The sequence below is a fragment of the Vicugna pacos genome, chromosome 12 (genome assembly GCF_048564905.1).
Source record: "Vicugna pacos chromosome 12, VicPac4, whole genome shotgun sequence".
Taxonomy (NCBI): Eukaryota; Metazoa; Chordata; class Mammalia; order Artiodactyla; family Camelidae; genus Vicugna; species Vicugna pacos.
Genome location: NC_132998.1, coordinates 63,788,546 through 63,810,400, shown reverse-complemented (window position 1 = coordinate 63,810,400; position 21,855 = coordinate 63,788,546). Strand labels below are relative to the sequence as shown.

The following is a 21,855-nucleotide window of genomic DNA, read 5'->3' as shown; positions in this document are numbered from 1 at the left end:
AGATCGAAGCCAGATAAGCTTGGGCGTGCTCCCTGGGTCCGCCTTGGAGATGCCCGGAGCTCAGTAGCAAGTTGATGGCCAGGAGAAGTGCTGCCTGGAGCCGCCCTCTGGCCCCAGCCCACGGCCTCTCTGTAGAAGTCAGACGCCCCTCACCGCGGCCCCTCGCCCCACGGGGTGGGCTGGGGGTTCCAGTGTGACTCTTTTAGGGGGATGGTGTCCACGACTTTCCTCCGATTCTCAAAGGAGTCGATGAAGCAGAAATAGGTGGGAACTGGGACAGAATGTTCTGGAGGAGAGCAGCGTTGGGTCGGGGCAGAGGGACGGGGTGGAGCCAGCAGGCGGGGCTCACCTGCGCCAGGCAGTCCACCCTGCCCAGGGCTGTTACTGCCGGGGCCGAGGCACGTGACATGGAACTGTGTTATAGCCACGATCCCTGTCGGGGCGGACTTACCGGGCAGGGCCTGATTCTTTGTGTACAAAGCACCGTGCACTTTCAAGGCATGAAGTTCTGTTTTCTGGGCAGCAGGTGGGCGGGCTCATCCGGGCCCTGTGGACTGGTCAGGCCCAGCCCCGGCTGACCACCATGTGCAGGAAGCTCGGGTCACAGGGAGGGGCGGCACGCCTGGGTGGACACAGTGCCGGCGGGGCTGCCCATGCCCCCGGGTTCCTGTTATGGAGGCCCCAGGTCCGGCTTCGACAGTGCCAGGAAAAACAGGTCTGGGCTCCTAAGAGCAGGAAACAGATGCCTGGTGCTCACAAGGCTGTTGCCCCCGAAGGCAGCCCCACCTGGCATGCCCTGTGCTGCTGGTCTGGCCTCTCACACCTCGTTGTGATGACCGTGCAGTCTCATCTGGAGCGATTAGGGTGAGGTCCTGGGGTGGACAGCTGCCTGCGATGCGCAGGTGTCTGGAGGCAAAATGAGGAAGCTAGTTTGACTCAGCATCAGGCCTGCCTGCGGGTCTGTCTGGCACCCAGGCCTTTTCCAAGTGTGACAGACTGGTTGAGGCTGCAGATCCCCCCATTGCCACTTCCCTGTTCCCCCCAAACCATCTGGGAGCCTCCAGCAGCCTTTCCATCTCTGTGCCATCACCAGGAGCAGAGAAACAGTGGCCCATGAGCCTGGGGGTTGCAAATTCACCCCAGACACCAGCTGAGGCCAGTCAGGCTGCAGGGTTGAGGTGCGTGTGCAGGGTGCACAGCCGCCTCACCCTGTCCCACTGGGGGATGGCGCTCAGAACAGCCCCTGCCAGGCCCCAGGGCCCTCAGCCCAGCAGGTGTGGGCTGGGACAGATAGGCTGGGCTCACAGGGCCCCCCAGCACCCCAGTCTCCTGAGGTGTCCCACTCTGCCTGCCACCCAGCCTAAGAGCCCCTGACCGTACACTGGCTGTGGTTGAGACCCCCCAGGCCTCAGCCTCACTCCCCAGGAGGGTGGCCAGTGTCCTGGGGGGTGTGGGCTTCTGCAGAGCTGTGGCTCCTGGATTCAGAGAGCTAGCGCCCACCAGTGGAAGCCTGAGACCCTCCTTTGCATTCAGATGACAAAGGCCCAGGGTTCCTTCCGTCCCCTCCCCGGGAGCCTGCCCCCCTCCCCGGGAGCCTGCCCCCCTCCCCTGCAGCTGAGGAGGACTCTCAGGGGCCCGTGTGACTCTGAGCGGTCTCGGCGTCTGTGCCCACAGTCATGCCCCACCCCCAGCGCTTCAGCGGGGAGAGTGTCGTGTCCTGGAGCGACCTGGACGTCACCATCTCCATTCCCTGGTACCTGGGGCTCATGTTCCGGACCAGAAAGGAGGACGGCGTGCTGCTGGAGGCCACGGCGGGCGTGTCCTCCAGGCTCCATCTCCAGGTGAGCGAGATCCACGTCCCACCCCGGGCACCTGCACGGCAGGTGTGCACCTGAGTGAAGCAAGCAGAGTGCCACACGGGAGCCTGGCCCCCCCGAGCCTCTCACTTCTCTCTCCTTTACTCCCAGAGATGGAGTAAGTTCGGGGCTGGGCGGGCTGGGGGCCCCGCTCCTCCGCAGCGAACCTCAGCCCTGCTGTGCTGCGGGCGGCAGCCCCGGCCTCCGGGCGGTGGGGTGGTGAGCACCTCCGGGTGGGAACAGCAGGCCTCGCCGACCGGTGGAGATTCCTGCTCCTGTGCCCGTATTGCCCAGAGGTCATGCTCAGCTACAAGTTTCCTAAAAATCTTCCTAAAATCGCATCACCATGCGTGTGTTCTCCTCTCTGGTCTCTGCGGTTCCGTGTGTTGAAGACGCTGCGTGAGAGCGGAGTTCCTGCGGGTTGCACGGGCTTATTCTGGTGCTCTCTATCCGGGTTTCTCTTCTGTCCCAGCCGGTCTCCCCTTGCCCCTTCCCAGCTTGCAGGCATTTCATTTGAGGAAGTAAGTGTGCTACTTTGATTTGTGACCCACGCCAGGTCTTCCATCAGGCTGCCCCCCACCTCCCGCTGTCCTCGCTGGAGGCAATTGGAGGAATTCCTGCCCTCGCTGTCAGCCTGGGGTCCTGAGATGCTGGAGGGTCCAGGAGGTGCAGTTTCACGAACACAGGCGGGGACCTCCCAGGCGTGGGTGCAGGCTTGCCCGGCCAGGCCCTGCGCCGAGAGCTGGTCCTCTGTCCTCACGTCTCCAGGCAGTGACCACAGACGGGATGTTTCTGTGTGAACGCTGCCCGCTCTGATCCAGGAAGCCACACCAGAGGGTTCTCCCTCCTGGGAAGTCCACTGATGACTCTTCTCAGATGGGCTTGTCCCCTAACCCGCCCCCGGATGCAGCAGTGGCCTGTGGGAGTCTTGCCCAAGCAGGACGCCCTGTCTTGGTTTGCAGGATTCCATCCCTGGGCTGTTTTTCCTATCTTTCCTTCAGGCTTTCCTGCAAGTCTGTGTGTGTGTGTGTGTGTGTGTGTGTGTGTGTGTGTGTGTACACATATGTCCGTGACCGCGTGGACTCGGCGGACCTGTGCGCACACCGTCTCGGGGAGCAGGGCAGGCTTCCTTCGCAGGCCGTTTGTCGTCTTCAGCCAGCGCGGCCCCTGGCCCCTCCCTGCACCCTTCACCCCCGGGACGTTCTGCCCCTCTGCCCGCCTCCTCTTTTGCCTCCGGGCCAGGCCTCACTGGAACCTGCCACTGTCATCCCAGGACCACCTGCTTCAGGTGGATGGGCTCCCACCATCAGAAAGTTCCTCCCAGAGCTAGCTCCGGTCCCCTCTGCTGTAGCCCTGTGTCCGCACCGAGCTGTGTGCCATCTCTTCTCTCCCCGGGGCCCTGGGACTGACCTGGTGCTCTGGCCAGCGCAGAGTGGACTCCATTCCCAGACAGGGAGGCTGCGCTGGGCCAGACGGTCAGGGGTGCAATCCCTTGTGAAGCCAGAAACTCCGAGCTCCAGGTCCCCTGGCTCATCGTCGCCCAGGTCCTGCCGTGTCCACAGGACCCTCTCCCGTCGTCCCTGTGGGCTGTGCATCTGGAAATGCTTCCATGTGACAGGACCGGACAGGGAGGGGACAGAGCACTGCCCACGCCCCGTGAGCGCACTGTCAGGAGTCAGCGGGGCAGGACTCCGAGGGCTCCCGGCGAGCAGGTTGGGAGGCTGCAGACTCACAGATCAAGACAGGGTCCCAGAGAGGCCTGACTGACTCTGCTCCGGCAGGGACTGGGGGCTCAGAGCCTGGGGGTGTCTCCTTCTCTGCGCCCACCTGTCCCCCACCTCCCACCCGCCTCCCCACCTCGCTCCTGTCCCCCCACCTCCCACGTGTCCCTCACCTCCACCTGTCCCCTCCCCGAGTCACCGTTGAGGATTGTTTCCAGCACAGGCTCGCTCAGGTCACACTGAAGGCGGTTTGTGAGTCCGGGATAATTACAGCTGTCATTGTCTTTCCCTTATTATCCAGCAATTTTACGAGTTTACCAGGCGGCCCTGGAGCTGGCTCTGGCCAGCACTTGGCAAGCGCAGCTCTGCCTGGGGTGGTGTTTTCCTCTGTGGTGTTTCACCGTTGGGGCAAATTAAATTGGCTGATTGAGGTGATGAATTAGAATGTGGCAGTTGTCATTTGGCAGTGGGGTCTCTGTAGGAAAAAGTACGCTGTCCGCAGGAACAGCCCCAGAAGCCACAAACTCCCGTATTGTTTGAGTAATTGCGTTATGGGTAGCTAACCCAAAAATGAAGTTTTTTTGCCAGGGACTATGGCCAGCCCCTCCCTGAGGAAGGCTGGGTGGCAGGAGTGGTGACCTTGGGAGGATCCTCCAGACCCCAGTGGCCACCCAGAAGGCCGCCCCAGGGCAGTTCCCACAGGCTGGCCAGCCAGGGTTGCAGGAGTGTTCCGGGTTATTCCCACACGATGCGTGTGGAATGCAGGCCTCCCACGGGCCCGCGAGCTCTGGGGCAGCAGTCGAGGTGTTCCTGGCCTCCACGGCAGGCCACACAAGCCACAGGCTCATCCTCCAGCCCAAGCAATTTGGGAAATTGCTCTCAGGCGCCCTACGTCCACCTGCATTGTCAAGTGGGATAAGCTGGCTGCTGTTAAATCCGGTGACAGATCACAGGTGGCAGGTACTGCCACCGTCCTGGGATCGTTCCGCAGGCACTGCTTTTGTTTGGAGACATCCGTCACCTCATTGTTGATCTGCTGGCTGTGGGGTTTTGTTAGCAAGGACAGTGAAAGAGAATGGAACGGCGAGGAAAGGTAATGAGTTGACTTAGACTTCTGGGGAACGAAAGGAAACAAAATGTACAAAGGTGAAAAATTACCTTCTTCAACTATCGATTCATACTGAAAATCAAAGTACATTATTAGTTGCATTATCTGTATAATCAGTTAAATATATTTTCTGTTTTCCATCATGATTTCTTCTTTGACCCATCAGGCATTTACAAGTATATTTTTCAATTAGCAAACAGGTGGCATTTTCTGGTAAATCATTTTATTATTGTTTCTAGCATAATTGTAGGTCAGAGAATGGTACCCTGTATGATTTCAGACCTGTGAGATGTGTTGAGACTTGCTTTACAGCCCAGCATTTAGTCTTTTATGTGAATGTCCCACCTGTACTTGGAAAGAATGTATGCCCTGCAGTTGTGTCCTGTGGTGTTCGATATATGTCAAGCAGGTGATGTTTGTTCGCGTGGCATTCAAATCTTCTGGATCGTTGATTTTTTTTTTTTGTCTGTTTGCTCAGTTACTGAGAGAAGTGAGTTAAAAATCTCCAGTCTTGATTGTGGCTTTATCTCTTCCTTTATATCTGTCAATTTTTGCTTTGTAGATTTTGAGGCTATGTTATTAGGCACATACAAATTTAGAGTTGTTTTATTTTTCTGGAATATTGACTCTGTTATCATGACAAAAGTCCTCTTTATCTTTAGTACTTATTTTTGCCTCAAAGTCTAGTTTGTCTCATATTAATATAGCTACACCAGCTTTTTGTTGGTGTTTATCTTTTTCTATCTTTTTTCTTTCAATGTTTCTGTTTTGTTATATTTCAGGTGCCTCTCTTTTAAGCAGTACACTAATAGTTTTTTTTAAATCTGCTCTTTTCATTGAAGTTATCTTTTTTCTTCTTTAAAAATTTTTTAAATTTTTATTTATTTATTTAGTGAGGGGAGGTAATCAGGTTGATTGATTGATTGATTGATTTTAAATGGCAGTACTGGGGACTGAACCCTGGGCCTCATGCATGCTAGGCACACACTCTACCACTGAGCTATACCTTCCCCCCTGAAGTTATCTATTAACATGAGTATCTTAGGTTAGTTGCAATGCTGTTTTTTCACATTTCTCACATGTATTTAAACATGGTAGCTTGAATCTTATCTCATGAAATGGAACATTTACATCCAGAAATATTGGTCACCTGAATCTGTTTCATTGAAAGGTCTATGGTTCCCATGATTATTTTCAGGTCTGTGTCTGATGATTCTATGGTCTGGATTCCCATGGGTCTGTTTCAAGTATGCTTTCTTGTCTCCTCAGGTACTTGGTTATTTTTGATTGAGTGCTGGACATCATGTAGAAAAACTAGAGAGAATTCGAAACTAGGATGATGGTGTCATTATCCCTCATGTCTGCTTCTGGTTGGCAGCTCCCACCCTGGGCAAGCTCTGAATTCCAGTTTCTATCCTCCCAGCACCATGAGCCGAGAAAGCTTTGCTCATCTTTCAGTCTCAGCTGTGCCTTCCAGAACCAGCTGACAATTGTATGGCAAAGCCCTAAGCTCCTTTCTGCAGATTTCTATTTTCTAACTTGCAGTGACTTGAGTCACTCTGATGCCTTAGACAGGTGGGCTGCAACATTTTGTCTCATTTTTCTAGGTGTTCTCAGGAGGAGGGTTGGTCCAAACTACCCAGGCCTCCACTGGGGAAAGGGAGACGTGATCTCAGCATTGCCCTGGTTACATTTTCTTAAAGCAAGAACATCTTAGGCCAGTTGCTATGCTGATTTTTGGTTTTTTCATACATATATCTGAACATGGTGGCCTGAATCTTGTCTCATAAAGTGTGACATTCATACCCCAAATAAGAGCTTAATACAGTCACCTGAATCTGTGGTTGTTCCACATACTCAAGTCTAATGGGCTTCATCTGACTTGAACTCTGTCACCGTTTGACACTTCTTACCGTAGAAAAAGGCATGTAATTTTTTTTAATGGAGATACTGGGGACTGAACCCAGGACCTCGTACATGCTAAGCATCTGCTGTACCACTGAGCTATTACCCTCCCCCCACAGGCATGTAATTCTGAGGAGTGTTACAGCCAACAGCCACAAATCAAACTTTGCCTAATTTTTAGGTCCGTTTTGATCCAGTGCGTCTGTTTGCATGGCTTTGTTATTTTATTTTGTTGTCATCACCTCAGTCACCAGTGTAGCTCTCCCTGTCCTACAGATCCTGAACAACTATGTCCAGTTTGAGGTGTCCCACGGCCCCTCTGATGTGGTGTCCATGCGACTGTCCAGGTCACGCGTGACCGATGGGGCGTGGCACCACCTGTTGGTAGAACTGAAGAGCGCCAAGGAGGGCAAAGACATCAAGTACCTGGCAGTCATGACCTTGGACTATGGCATGGACCAGGTGAGCTGGCGCCTGTACCCTCTTCAGAAGAGACCCCTCCACTGGGCCTGTGGGAGAACGGAGGGGCCCCTCCGTGTGCCAGGACCCGCCAGGCCCGTGTGGATTTGGGGAAGTGCTTCCTGGGCCCCCCTGAACTTGGGCCTCCTGTTCCTCCTTATGCTGAGGTCACCAGAGTCCGCACCTCACCCCCTTTCTGGATGTCAGCTCCCGGAGCCAGGAACTGGTCTTGGTCCATCTGTGTGTCCCACCGTCACAGTTTCTTTTAGCAAAGCTGTCTTGAGCCACAGTTGCACACTCAGGGCTCTGGGGTACAGAGTAGGATACGGGTGGGTGAGCAGTAGCACTCAGGCCCCAGAAGGGGGCTGTGGGACACCACGAGGTGCAGCCACCTGAGATAGGCAGGTGGCGCTCCGGCAGGGCGCACTCAGTGCTTGCTGAGCCACGCCGGGTTTCTCGGGTTCACAGCCAGGTAACACCAGGCGTGCTTACGGGACACCCACACGCTTGAGGGGCCACTTGTGATTCTTAAGTGCTTCTGGAGTCCAGACTCATCTGACGTCTGGTTCTGGGAATAAGCAGCTGTCGTGTTCCACGTGCACGTCTTCCTGAGCCTGAGGATCCGGCTGAGACCTTCCCAGAGTCCTGCCACCGTGGACATGTTCTCTACTCGCTGTCACCTTCCTAGCTTCCCAAGCTTTCGCAAACAGTGGCCCGTTAGTGGCACCCATCGCAGAGATGGGAGGGTTGCCTGTGGCACCCCCAGCTGCCCATCTGGGCTGGGCCAGGGTGCAGACATGTGTCCCCTGTCCTGGCTCCTGCACCCCGCCCGTCCCACACGGACAGCTGTGTTCTCCATAAGCAGGCTGAGCCGGGTCCTGTCTGGAGGCGCAGATGTCCCCAGGCTGTGGGGAGTCTGCCTGCCAGACTGTGTGTCAGCCTTTGAGCACGTTCCTCCCAGGCAGAAGTTTCCGGATGGTGGAAGTCTCCCCCTTTTCTTGTGCAGGAGACGGTGCAGATCGGAAACCAGCTTCCCGGGCTGAGAATGAGGAGCATCATCGTGGGTGGCGTGTCTGAAGACAAGGTCTCCGTGCGCCGTGGTTTCCGGGGCTGCATGAAGGTGCGAGTGCCTGCCGCTGCACCCTCCCCGCCACCCCGGCCCCCACGGCTGGCCAGCACTGCAGTGGGTGGCCTGCCGCCGCCACCCTCCCCGCCACCCCAGCCCCGAGGGCCGGCCCAGGGCCGGCCAGCACCGTATTGGGTGTCATTGGTGTCCTGCTACTTTTCAGTAAACGAATAGCTGTCTATCGCCAACCCAACTCTGACACACCCTGTTTCCACTTAGAGCCCTCCTCCCTCCCCAGGCTCCCTGTTCCCCTCCCGCACCCTCCCCGCATCACACCACGGTCGTCCACCCGCAGCTCTGCCTTCGAGTCTTGTCTGGAGTCCGCCCTCGCTGCCTGCAACCCCTAGGCTCACGAACGGGTCCCCGGCTCGTCCCTGAGACCCGCCATTCTAGCAGCAGCCGGAGGAGCTGTTTGTAAAGTCACAGTCACGTCCTCCTGCTCCCCTCGCCCCCGGCCCCCCAGCGCAGGAAATAACTCCTTAGTTCCTTTGCCTGCGCCGCCGCACCCTGGTGAGCCGGCGCCGCGAGCCTCACATGGTCGCCCCCACCCCGGGACGCCCCCCTGCACATCCGCCCCTCCCACCTTCATCCGCCGCCATGCTCTCCCACCATCCACATCATTCTTCCTTTGTGACTCTCGCCATGGGCTTAGCAGAACAAGGACTCATTCCGTCTTCATTCCAGGTGGCCTGTCCCCTGCCTGGGACCCAGGGCCAACAGATGGAGAAGTGCCCTCATTCCTGCCCTCACCCCCACCCCCTCTGCACCCCTCCCCCGACAAGTCTCAGCTCTTCATAGATGAGGCATCATCGCTTTTGAAATGGGAGACCCCAGAGCATTTGAGGTTCCCGGAGCCCCTGGTTCCCTTTCGGGGTTCCCCCAGCCCCAGGGCCCTGGGGCTGAGCCCGGTTGCCCTTTTCTGACGCAGGGAGTGAGGATGGGGGAGACGGCCACCAACATCGCCACGCTGAACATGAATGACGCCCTGAAGGTCAGGGTGCAGGACGGCTGTGACGTGGAGGACCCGTGCTCCTCCAGCCCCTGCCCGCAGCACAGCCGCTGCCACAACACCTGGGACGGCTACTCCTGCGTCTGCGACAGAGGTGGGTGCCCACGGCCCGTTCCCTGATGCCACTCAGCGGAGGGCGACGGCTCTGGGGTGGAAGCCAAGTCTCCGCACTGGCTTCCCCGTCCCCGCCCTGTGGGTCCCTGGCGCCCTGAGCTTTGTTTCGCAACTGGGAGTGGCCTTGTCTTCCTGCCTCTTCACTTGGGGCACAGGGGACACTCCCGGCTGCACCCTCCTGGCACACACAACGTTGGGGAGACTAAGTGAAGAGCACACGCTGAAAAATAACACTTTGCGACCGCCCCTGCACTCAGGGGATGCAGTCGTGCTCGGCCGGGGCCTGCTCACCGTGTGCCCCTCCCTCCTGAGGGGGGCAGCCTGGGAGGCTCTCAACGCCGCGTCGTCAGGTCTGACCCACCCGCTGGGTGTCTGTGTTTCCTGGGACTCCTGGGACGTGGCTGCTTTCCTCTGCGGAGCAGCGTGGGGAGCCGAGTCTCGGGGAGACTGCTGGAGGATCCTAACTTAGGGGGTCTCGGTCCGGGCGGCGGGCTTGCAACGCCAGAGGCGGGGTCTGGGTGGGGTAACGCTGGCCTGTCCCTGCAGGGTACTTCGGGAGGAAGTGCGTGGACGCATGTCACGTGAACCCCTGCAAGCACGTCGCGGCCTGCGTGCACAGCCCCGAGTCCCCGCGGGGCTACGTGTGCGAGTGCGGGTCCGGCCACTACGGGCAGTACTGCGAGAACAAGTGAGCGGACGCCCCCCACTCCAGGGTCCCCGCGGCTGCTTCCCCTGCCCTGGTCTGTTGTTTAAACCCCGAATACACGTGAATCTGGATCACAGGGACATTTTCTTTCAATCTGGTGTGACGTAAGTGAGAATCCAGTTGGGCGTCTCACACTAACCCGGTTTGAGCACATTTCCACCCCAGAAACGTACAATGTGACTCGTTTATCTATTGCCCTGCTGCCAGAGCAGGCAGGCGCTGAGATGCAGGAAGAGGCATGTAGTCACAGGACACATTGATCTTTCGAGTCGCGGGGTTGCAGTCACCTGACTGCACGTGGTCCTGGTGCAGCTCATCAGGGAGCCTCGTGCTCTCCAGGCCCCAGGAGCCCAGGTGTGTAGTCATCACAGGTGGATCACGTTCTGGCAGGTGGGGCCACTAGGGTCTTCACACATCAGGACTCCAGCCCCTTGGGCGGTGATGCAGTCATGGCTGGTGGTCCTCGGCCAGTGCCATCCTTCCTGGAGCAGGAGCCGTGTGGGTGCAGTCAGGGACACCTTGCTCTGCTCTTTGTCCCCTGGGGACGAGAGTGCGCCGTAACCCCACCGTGAGCGGGAGGCAGCCAGTGCCCTTGGCACCGCACAGCCCGCTGGGTGATGGCAGGATGGGAGTCAGGGAGGCTGCAGGGAGAGGGCGTTCCTGGGGAACCAATGGGGCTTAGCTGGAGAGCCGTGATGGGATGAGGCTGGTCTGATGAGCTAGCAGGCAGAGTCCCCGGGCAGAGCTGGCGTGTGCTGTCCTAGGCATGTTCTGCACTGGGGAGACAAGGCCTGGGCGGGGGCCTGCCTGCAACCCAGGAACAGAGCTTAGCTTTTGAGGAGCCATGGGGGCCCAGCAGAAAAGTGGCGTATCAGGTCTTGGTGTCAAAGCACCCCTGGCTCACGTGTGGAGTGTGGTTTGAGCAGACGGAAGGCAGAGGCAAGGGTCGCAGCCAGGAGGCTGTGACGTCCCTGAGGCTGGTGCGGCCCGCGGTGCAGGGCTGAGGAGGCAGTGAGAAGGGGTATGATCCCGAGGGTCTGCGCTCCCTACGTGATAAATGTGGGTCAGTAAACGCCAGACTGGAGCCCCAACCCTGTCCGGGTCATTTCTATGCCCCTAGTGTATACAAGGTCAGGACTTCATAACTGCTGGTTGTAGGGTTGGGTACAGCTCAGCGGTAGAGCGCGTGCTTAGCATGCGCGAGATCCTGGGCTCAATCCCCAGTCCCTCTGCTAAAAAAGAAAATTGCTGGTTAGACGAATGAGTGGGTATGGGGGTGGGCGGAGGGAACGCTGTTAGCCAGGATCCTAAACACAGGGCGGCACGCATTTTGAGGAGCCTGAAGGACACGTGGGGGGAAGGGGGCTTCCTACAGACAGGCGGGTCAGCAGGTGACCCTCAGGTGAGCGGTCCAGCTGGGAGCCAGGCTGGGGTGACGGCCGCAGGCAGCAGCCAGCGCGTCGGAGGGGCCTGGCACCGTCACCGGGGACGCTGCCCATCTCAGGGTCTGCTGGGCTTTCTCGAGGGCAGGACTGGGCCGGAGTGCGGCTCTGAGCCCACTGAGTCCACCTGGGGCTGCACGGAGCTGCTCTGCCTCCCTGGAAAGGCTGCTCTGAGCATCCATGGGGATGTGGTCAGCATCTGCCCTGGGGACCTGGGGACCACTGATGATGCAAATCCCGCTGGGTGTCTTGTGCTGGTGGATGCCTGGGTCCTGGAAGGTTGTCAGGGCAGCTGGGTTCATTCTGCTCTGGGAGGGCTGGATTATGAAGAGCTGGCCTAGGGGCTGGCTAGCCGTCACTGAGCACCCCACCCCCTGTGAGCTGGGCGCCAGTGCTTTCTGGAAGCTGAGCTGGGGGTACTCACCTCTATCTTCCAGGTAAAAGAAAAAATATGAAAAGACAAACTATTTTAAGGAACAGTATCCTTAAACTTAGGAACAGGAATGGTAGAACCATTCCAGAAGGGCGGCCCGAAAGTCTGGGCATACAATGCGAAACTCTAAGTCCTGCAGGTGGGGGGCCACCGAGGGGGAAACAGACCACTCAAGGGGGAGGGTGGTGCCCAGAACTAGACCGGCCAAGGCCCAGGCCTCCAGGGTTCCTCTCCTTCCCAAATTTTCCCAACAGGATCGACCTTCCGTGCCCCAAAGGCTGGTGGGGGAACCCCGTGTGTGGACCCTGCCACTGTGCCGTCAACAAAGGCTTCGACCCCGACTGCAACAAGACCAACGGACAGTGTCAGTGCAAGGTGAGGCCAGGCTGCAGGTGGGTGCACACGCACCTGCACACACGTCTCCCCGGACACCTGCACACACACACTCAGCTACTAACGGGGCCCAGTGTCTTCACTGACCCCCCGCGCAGTGTACATGCCCCAGGCCCGGTTTTCACCTGTGTGCTGGCTCCAACCGTGGGAACTCAAGTCCCCAGCCCCACACACGGTCCCCAGAAAGCGAGCAGTTTCTGTGAGTCTGGCATCATCTCTGTCAGCCGTGGTTCTGCCGGTGGGCCATTTTCTCTCATCAGACCAGCACTCAGCGAGGACCAGAATGCAAAGTATGAGGAGCTCAGCCCACACCCCCACCTCGGGTGCCTGACATTCCCGGGTGGGGTGGGGGTCACCTCCTCGTGGTCTTGGAACGAGCTGCAGTGTTCTCAGTCCAGATCACATGGAACCCCTCGGCCTCCCGGGAAACACCCCATGCCTTCAGGATGTGTCCCACGTCAGCTATGGGCAACTTGAAGCCCAGAGGGAAGTTCTGTCTGTAACCACTCAGAGGGACACACTGTCATGTGGCCGGGTTTGCTGACCCAGGAAGGGCAGCTCTGACGCCCCCAGTGCTCTGTCTAACGTCTGTCATGTCCCACGTGTGCCTCTGTGCGTGGCTTTTCTCCTGAAAAATCACAATGCCCTAGCAGATGAGGACCACACAAGCCACGTGGCCCGAGGTGGTGGCCGTGGCATACGTGGGCAGGAGGAAAGTGGGGAGGGCACTAGGGGAAACATGCTTAGAGTTTTTTCCATAAAAAATTACAGAAAATAGCCCAGGGAACTATACTCAATGGCTTGTAGTGGCCTGTTATGAAAAAGAATATGTATATATACGTGTAACTGAATCATGAGGCTGTACACCAGAAGCTAATACAAGTGTAAATCAAAAAATAAAAATTAAACATTTTTTTAAAGAAAAAATACATAGAAAAATGCAAGAAGGGCTGTAAACAGTGACAGTGACCCCTGTGACCCCTCCCAGAGTGACTGTACATATTTAGTGGCTCCTCCAGGCACTGAAAGACACACAATTGGACCTCCCGTGGGATTGTCCCATGTCTCTGCCGGGCACAGAAGCCCGTGTCACTGTCACTGGCCACGAGTCTGCCGAAGTCACAGCCTGTCTCCGCTTTCGGGAGGAGACCCTTGGACCTCGGGAGGCCAAGTGACCTGGCAAGGGCAATGTGGCCAGTGAACAGCCAAGCTGGGCCTAAATCCATGACTTTGCAAAACTGAAGCCCATGCCCTTGACCTCGCCCTGACCTGTCCAGTGACCACCTGCAGGCGGCTTCTGATTTCTCACAATTAAAAAAAGAAAAAAAAAATCCATCAGCCCTGCCGGCACCCTTTTGCGTAGGTGTCCATTTGAATCTCTGGTCCTTTTTAGGACAGAGGGGCCCACAGTGAGCGTCTGCTGGGACATGAGAGAGGGAGAGTCTCCCTGAGGACACAGCCGCCCGTCCGGAGCCTCCGGCCGGAGACCTTGGGCGGAGGGCAGCGCTGATCCCGGGCAGCCGGGCTGGGCCCTCTGGTCCCCCAGAGGCAGGGCCTCTGCCCATGTCTGAGGTCCTGGGCCGCTTCTGGCCTTTGCAGGAGAACTACTACCGGCCCCCGGAGCAGGACGCCTGCCTGCCGTGCGACTGCTTCCCGCACGGCTCCCACAGCCGCGCCTGCGACATGGACTCCGGCCAGTGCACCTGCAAGCCCGGTGTCGTCGGCCGCCAGTGCAATCGCTGCGACAACCCTTTCGCCGAGGTCACGGTCCTTGGCTGTGAAGGTCAGCAATGCCCTGGACACCCTGAGGCGGCAGGGCAGGGATGGGCCACTGTGTGTGAGTGTGTGTCTATGTGTGTGTGAGTGTGTGTGAGTGTGTGTACCACATACCCCTGGGGTACGGAGGATCCTTGCGGCCTCGTGGTCCAACAGGGTCTGCTTGACCTTCTATTAACTGGCCCTCCAGGAGGCGTGGTCGGAGCCTGGGTCACCCCCACCCCCGGCTTTGACACAAATGAGAGAGATGCGAGGGGTCCCGTTCTTGGTGGGGGCGGGGCCCCCTCCCGGGAGGGGTTTGTAGAGAGCTGTGGGAGGCGTTTGTGGGCACGGCTGTGCTGGGCTGAGGGCCTTCCTTCTTCTGTGCCCTAGTGATCTACAACGGGTGTCCCAGGGCATTTGAGGCTGGCATTTGGTGGCCGCAGACCAAGTTCGGGCAGCCGGCCGCGGTGCCGTGCCCCAAAGGGTCAGTGGGTAAGTACCACGGTGTGTGGCTGTGGGCCCATTCCAGGCAGGACGTCAGATGGAGGCGTGTGGCGTGCGGGAGAGCTGGCCGAGGCATCGCACTCACGGGATGTTCCATGCTGAAGCTGTTTCTGTAGCCAGTGTGCTGGGGGGAGTAAGAACCTTTTCCTCAGTCGTAAATGACAAAACCTGGAAAGAGCATGATGAAAACATGGAGAGTGTAGTGGCCAGGGGACCCAGGGAAGCTGCTCACCATTCTCAGAGTTGGGATCTCTTTGTAAAAGGGGGACAGGAGCTGTGCCTGTGCCTCAAGGGGCGTGGGGAGGTCCCAGAGATGGTGCAAGGGATGCACACAGCCCTCCCTCAGACCCCGGCAGGTGGGCAGTGCTGCAGACTTGGTGGGTCCTCCGCCAGCCACTCAGTGATCTCTGCTTTCTTGGATTTGCTCAGATGTGCACTCCTAGTGCTGGGCAGCTCAGGCCAACTGTAAGGCCTGTTGTGAACGTCAGACAGCTGTAGACGTGGCCCCAGGCTTGAGAAAAGAGAGCTGCGTTGGCTTCATGGCTGTGGCACCTGCTGGTCCTGGGCCAGCCGAGGGGTGAATTAACAATTCAGATTTCAGGATTTATGTGTGTCTCTGTGTGTCTGTGTGTGTCTCTGCTCGCTAGGAAACGCTGTCCGGCACTGCAGCGGGGAGAAGGGCTGGCTGCCCCCGGAGCTCTTTAACTGCACTACCGCCTCCTTTGTGGACCTCAAAGCCCTGGTAGGCTGCACCCGAGGGATGTGTGTGCGTATGCGGTTCCAGGAAGGGGTGGGCGACCAGGCAGCCAGGATCGTGCTGGTCCCAGCCCAGCATGGCCCCAGAAAAATCACATCTGTTTGGGGCACCTGCGGCAGCCGTCTCCTCTCTCCTTTCCAGACCCTGCTCTGCGTCTGAGCCTGTGGATGCAGGGTCCCCGTGTCCCAGCCACCTCCCTGCCCCCCGCTCTTGGCTCACTGCGTCATCCTCTCTCCCTTTTTCCACTTGGTGTCTTTTTCCAAGCACTTTATGGCCTGACAAATGCTCCTGTCTCGTGCCATGGTCATCGGCCTGAGTTCACCTTGGGGGTTTGGGATTCTTAAATTCTCTTCTGATGAGGACATTTCCCCTGGAGAGTAGCAGGTTCTGAGTGACAAGAGGGGCCCAGGACAGCTGCTGTGGGTTTGCAGACACCGTGCTCGCTCCCCGTTCCAGAACGAGAAGCTGAGCCGGAACGAGACGCGGATGGACGGCGACCGGTCCCTGCGGCTGGCCCAGGCGCTGCGCAATGCCACGCAGCAGCCAGACACACTCTTCGGCAGCGACGTGCGGACGGCCTACCAGCTGCTGGCCCACATCCTGCTGCACGAGAGCGGCCAGCAGGGCTTCGAGCTGGCGGCCACGCGGGATGCCACCTTCCATGAGGTAGGAGGGAGGCGGGCAGACAGGAAGCGCCACGTGTCCCGGATGAGCTGCAAGCTCGGGTGTCCAGCTGGGGCTGGAGGACAGCCGGGAGCCCTCACTCGGCTGTGAATCATGGTCGTGTCCAGTGTCCTCAAGAAATGACTGCCCTTTTCAAATATGTGTCCAGACCAGTGCAGGGACCAGCAAAACTGATTACGGGCATTAGGAGTGTTTTGGGGAAGGAACGGAACGTGCAGGTCACAGACTTGATGATGCTGGCAGTGATGGCCGCCGTCAGCTGACCGCTACGTATTCTCGCGCCAGTGTTCTCGGTGGTTTATGTGAATTAGTCCACTGTTCCCTGCATCCTGTGATGTAGCTCAGCTCTCGCCCCATTTTACAGTTAAGGAAACTGAGGCACAGGGAGCCAAGGGCACGCAGCTACTAAGAGGTGCCTTCTCCCCTTTGTGTCTCGGGATGCACACGGCGAGACCCCCAGAAAGCTTTCCCCACTGACACCCGTCTCCCGCCTTTGAGATGAAACCACCCCCAGTCTCTGCCCATCTCTGTCCTGGCCCCGCCTGGTCCTGAGAGCAGAATGCCTTCTAGAGCCTGTGCCCCAGTGAGTGAGCCAGGCCTCCACGGGCCGGCCGCATGTGTGACGTGAGTGCCATCTGTCTGTCTGACCAGGACGTCATCCGCGCGGGCAGCGCGCTCCTGGCCCCGAGCACCAGGGCCGCGTGGGAGCAGATTCAGCGGAGTGAGGGGGGCACCGCGCGCCTGCTGAGGCGCTTCGAGGCCTATCTCAGCAACGTGGCCCGCAACCTGCGGAAGACCTACCTGAGGCCTTTTGTCATTGTCACCTCCAACATGAGTAAGGCTGCGGACCAGCAGGCGGGCGGTGGGGGCACTGCGCTGGCCGAACCCTGGGGCTCAGCCATCTCTTGGGAAAGGGTCAGCACTCTGGCAAGATCTTGGTGGTCTGTGGTCTTTCAGAGCTGGGTGTAGGGCTGTCCAGGGAAGTGGCTGGGGAGGGTCTGGCCGCAGGACCAGCCTCCAGGCTCACTAGATGCACAGACCCAGGGAGGGACAGGGACAGGCAGCTGACACCTGGGCGGAGGGGGAATGCATCTCTCCCTGGCTGGGAGCTGAGCTATTAGCAAAGCAAACACCTGTGGACCAAGTCACCCCGAGGGCCTAGGATGTGCTGCTCCAGGGGTCAGGGCTAAGCAGTTGGCTTCCTGGGGAGGAAGCCCCGAGGCTAGAACCAGCCCCACCCGCATGGACAGAGCAGCGAGGTCCCTGGAGGGTCCTCCCACCATCAGGGCAGCTGGTTTCCTCCTGCAGTTGCTTATTAAGCCCGCACATCAGGGACTCCGGCAGGACCAAAGGACTGCCTTTTCTTGGGGCGTCGCTTCTTGATTTATCCAATTATCTATCACCGGAAGGGCCTGAGCCTTTAACCCAGAGATGTTCGGGCAGGTCTGCACCTCTCAGGCCCCCCTGAGCCCAGGATCCCACCTGCCCTGCACTGGGGTGGAGGTGGGCTCAGGACCGTGTCTTTACTGGGGCAGGAGAGCAGGGTGAGCGCCACGGCATTCCTGCTTCTGTCCCTGGAGAGAGCCTCGCAGAGCTGGACAAATGTTGGACAGGACACGGGCACCTGGTGCAGCCTGCCTCCCAGCCCCTTCCAGAGCCCTCAGGCAGGTCTGGGCCAAGTCTGCCGCCCACCTCTGCCCGCACCCCCTCCAGCGTCCATCCCTGATCCTCTAGGGTTGGGACCATCCCCCTGTGCTGGGCCAAGACCTTTCTCCTTAGATCTCCCTGTGCTCAGGCTGCTGGTCATCCCTGTCCATCCTCCCGTTTCCTCGGGGCCGTTGGCTCCTGCCTGTGCCCTGCCTCCCACATTCCAGGGCTCCCACCAACCCTGGCCACCCAGAGTCTCAGGTGGGAGCACAGCCCGTCTCATGCAGTAACTCGAGGGCACCCTTTCCATTGGCAGAGTTGAATCGGACAGCTCAGCAGATGACTTAGGGGTCACCCTGGACCCGCTGGGATGGCAGTCAGCCTTTTCGTCATCAGGCCCTCAGAGCAGTGGCCGTCAGCACTGACGGAAAGGCACAGCTTCAGACTTGGCCTGTCGGCAAACACACACAAATGCCGAGCCCCTTCCGATGTCTTAGCGCCTGCCCAGTTGCCTCCTCCAGACGGAGGCAGAGAGAATTAGGGTTTCTAAGATTTGTTGATTCTGTAGCAGTCCATCTCTGCAGCCTGGCAAGGACACAGGAGCAGGGAGGTGACATGCCCGTGCGGTGGGGGCCGGGGGCACCCTGCTCTCTGTCCCGCCCTCCGAGCTCCAAGGCACGTGGCCCGTGTTTCTCCAAGGCTAGGCACGCCACCTGGGGCCCAGCAGGTTTAGAGGACGCAGGAAGGTGGACGGAGGCTCCGTGTCAGAGATGATCGGGGACAGCCGTTCCGGTCGGGCGGGACGGCAAGGGTCCGGGCGGGCTCCGCGCGGGAGGGCCCGGGAGCCGCGCGTGATGGATGCACCTGTCCGCGCAGTTCTCGCTGTCGACGTCTTCAACAAGTTCAACTTCACTGGAGCCAGGGTGCCGCGGTTCGAGGACCTTCGGGGCAAGTTCCCGAAAGACCTGGAGTCCTCGGTCTTCTTCTCGGCGGACTTCTTCAAACCACCCGAGAGAAAAGGTAAAGCCGCTGAGAGGGCGCGGGCGGAGGGCGGCGCCCACGGGCGGCGGGGAGGCCGGGCCGCTCCCGGCGCGAGCCGGGCGCGCATGCGCACGCCCGCCCTGCTCCCGCGCCGGCGCCGCGGGCAGCAGACCGAAAGGCGGTGGGAGTTCCTTACAAACACTTGGCCAGTTCGTAAGCATCCAAACCGTGTGTGAGCTAGTCTTCCCTCTGCAGTGAACACTTGCCTCTCCACGAAGGTAAAATTTTAGACTTCCCCCCGACCCCTCAGAAAACCCAAACCAGAAGCCGTCCGTGGGCAGGTCTCCAGTCCTGGTTAAGCCTGTAACACCAAACGGCTTAAACGTTTTGAATTTTCTGAAAGTAGTTCTCACAGAGACGCTCCAGCTACTGGAAATGTCTCCCCACAAACAGGGGCTTGAAGACATCAAGTTCTGTAATGGACAGTTAAAAATTTGAAATGTTTTTGGTAAATTCATTTTTGTCAGTCATTTTGAGTATGAATTCAGGCGTCCTAAAAACTTGTAAAGGGGGTTTTACAACTGATGTAGGCTCAAGCTTGACCCCTGACCCTGTCTTACAAATTAAGGTCATTTGGGTTGGATTTGGGTTTTCCCCGTTCAGCAGTGTGTTTGGTTCACAGCCGTCTTCAGAAGTGAGGTACAGTCTTCCCCCCTTTAGCTGTGGCTTCTGAGGTTTCAGTGACCCAAGGTCAACCGTGGTCTGGAAAGTTCCAGAAGTAAACAACTCATGCTTTAAATTGCACGCCGTTCTGAGCGGGGTGATGAGAACTCAGGCCAGCCGGCCCCAGCCCACCCAGGAGGTGAATCATCCGTTTGTCCAGCATACCCCCTGCCTGCTGGTCACTTAGTAGCCATTGTGGTGACCAGGTCCGCTGTGAAAGTATCGCAGTGCTTGTGTTCAGGTGGCCCTGTCTACTCAGTAACAGCCCCAGGGAGCAGGGGCTGTGACGCCGGCGAGTCAGATAAACCAAAGGGAAGCCAGGAAGCCCTCCCTTTAGGGAGAGGGCGCAAATTCTACACTAAATAAGGAAAGAAAAAAAATCGGATGCTGAATTTGCTAAGATCTGCGGTAAGAACAAACCTTCTATCTGTGGAATCGTGAGGAAGGAGAAAAATTCTTGCTACTTTTGCTGTCACACCTAAAACCGCAAAAGTTACAGCTGCGGTGCGATGAGTTCTTGGTTAAGGTGGAAAAGCATTAAACGGGTACAACAAAATATTCTGAGAGAGGAGGAAAGAGACCCCATTCACATGACTTCTGTGACAGGGTATTTTTATAATTGTTCCATTTTATTATTCGTTGTTGTTATTAACTTCTCCACATGCCAAATGTACAAATTAAGCTTTGCCATGGCTATGTATGTACAGGAAAAAATGCACCATATATCGGGTTTGGTACTACCTATGGTCTCAGGCATCCACTGGGGTCTTAGAAGGCATCCTCTGCAGTGAGGAAGGCAGCTGTGAATGTATATACACTCAGGTTGTTTAGTGTCTTGCCCTAAAATTGGGCCTTTTCTCTGCGACAGCGTCAGTGTTTCTGCTTCTGAACTGACCGCCGAGTCCCCCTCTCTTGGGAGCCTACTTTGCTCCCGGAAAGCCCTGCTTCTGTGCTGTCCCCGGGAAGCCGCCTGCTGAGGCCCTGCCCCTCAGCCCGGGACTCGGCGTTTTATTCGGTGTGGTACTTCCGTAACTGCGTAGCATACCTGCTAGTTCTTTTGCTGATGAGAAGATGTGGCCCCGGGGCTTCTGTGGCCTTTCGCCTCTAACCTCCCAAACACCTGACTCCCATGTGGCAGAGACACGGAGGGCAAGCACTCCAGAGGCCCTTAGCCACAGATGTGGGTGAGCTTCCCAGGGGTTGGGGGGTGCAGCCCGGCCCCCAGGCCCCTCAGTGGCCCACCAGTGGCTTAGGTGTCCCACCCAGGTGACCCCTTTCTCCCCCCGCCACCTACAGGGTGACCACATCAGCCCCAGGGCTTGGCTCAGACCCTCTGCCCACCTCTCACCTGCCCCTTCGGGCTGCACTGAGCCAACATCCTCCTTCCTCAGACACTGAGCTTCCCCCTCGGCCCAGACCCCTTCTTGGCCCTGACTTTGTCCCAGGCAGGGTCTCATCCCACCCTTGACCCAGACAGTGTGGGAGTGTTGCCTTTTCCGCTAGGGTGAGGTACCCTGGATGCTTTGCCCAAGAGGGACCTTGGTACCCACTTGCTAGCTGACCGGTTAGTTGGAGACACAGTGGGCCAAATGAGTCATGGAAGAAACTGGGGCTTTAGACCAGCGATGCGTCTGGGGCCAGGAGACACGGGGAAGGGGCGGGCTTGTCCCCACTTGTGCGTGCTCTCGGGTTGTGACACGCTCCGGGGAGGACACTGTGACCAGGAGTGCTGTCTGGTGCATCTTCTGCTGCAGCTTCTCATGCGATGCTCCTGGGAGGTGGCAGCCCTGCTGGAGGGGGGCCTGGAGGCCTGGAGCTGGTGCGGGGCTGCCTGGGAGCCCGTCCCGTCTCCTGCTTCAGAGAAGCAGCTGAACGAGAGGCAGCAGGGGCAGTGGGGACGCCGAGGCAGAACTTACGGAGTTGGTTCCACTTTGTGGGAGCCGCAGATGCACTTGACTTGACCTGGTGGCGTCTGGCCCAAGTTGGGGTGGGGAGACCTGGGAGTACCACCCAATCTGGGGAGCATCGGGCACTCCACTGCAGAATCCCGCAGCCTGCGCTGCCTTCCCCCAGAGGAAGAGCTGGGGCGGCGCAGTCGGGTGACCGGCCTGCCAAGGTAGGAGAGCGGGTGGGGATGCCGGACCGGCGAGGGCACCAGCTGTGGCTCCTACTCGCACCTTCCCAGAAGCCGCTCAGCCAGGCCCTGGGAACCAGTGAAAGCCACCTCCCCGCTGACCCCGAAGCCAGAGCTGCCGACCGGCCCGAGTGTCAGTGACCCCCCTGAATGTCACTAACCAGTGTTGTCAGCCAGTCTGAGAGTAGCTGACCAGTGTTGCTGACCAGCCCGAGTGTGGCTAGCCATTTCTGTTAACCAGCCTGAGTGTGGCCAGCCAGTGTTGCTGACCAGCCTGGGTGTGGCTAACCAGTGCTTTTAACCAGGCTGAGTGTGGCTAACCAGTGATTTTAACCAGCTGCTGACCAGCGTGGCCCTGAGCAGGGTTGGGGGATATGAGAAGTGTGGGTGGCCGC

The 21,855-nt window shown here is 58.3% G+C and overlaps 1 protein-coding gene across 1 annotated transcript in view; it reads left to right on the top strand.

The window, feature by feature from the left end:
- CELSR1 (cadherin EGF LAG seven-pass G-type receptor 1) overlaps window positions 1-21,855 on the top strand; it is a 135,494-nt gene that overhangs the window by 92,072 nt on the left and 21,567 nt on the right. Inside the window, exons 9-20 of the mRNA XM_031673561.2 lie at window positions 1,675-1,841; window positions 6,867-7,052; window positions 8,056-8,169; window positions 9,104-9,278; window positions 9,845-9,986; window positions 12,134-12,254; window positions 13,872-14,055; window positions 14,421-14,522; window positions 15,182-15,276; window positions 15,748-15,957; window positions 16,627-16,810; window positions 18,499-18,642. Coding sequence (XP_031529421.2) covers window positions 1,675-1,841; window positions 6,867-7,052; window positions 8,056-8,169; window positions 9,104-9,278; window positions 9,845-9,986; window positions 12,134-12,254; window positions 13,872-14,055; window positions 14,421-14,522; window positions 15,182-15,276; window positions 15,748-15,957; window positions 16,627-16,810; window positions 18,499-18,642 — 1,824 coding nt within the window. The remainder of the gene's footprint in view (window positions 1-1,674; window positions 1,842-6,866; window positions 7,053-8,055; window positions 8,170-9,103; window positions 9,279-9,844; window positions 9,987-12,133; window positions 12,255-13,871; window positions 14,056-14,420; window positions 14,523-15,181; window positions 15,277-15,747; window positions 15,958-16,626; window positions 16,811-18,498; window positions 18,643-21,855) is intronic.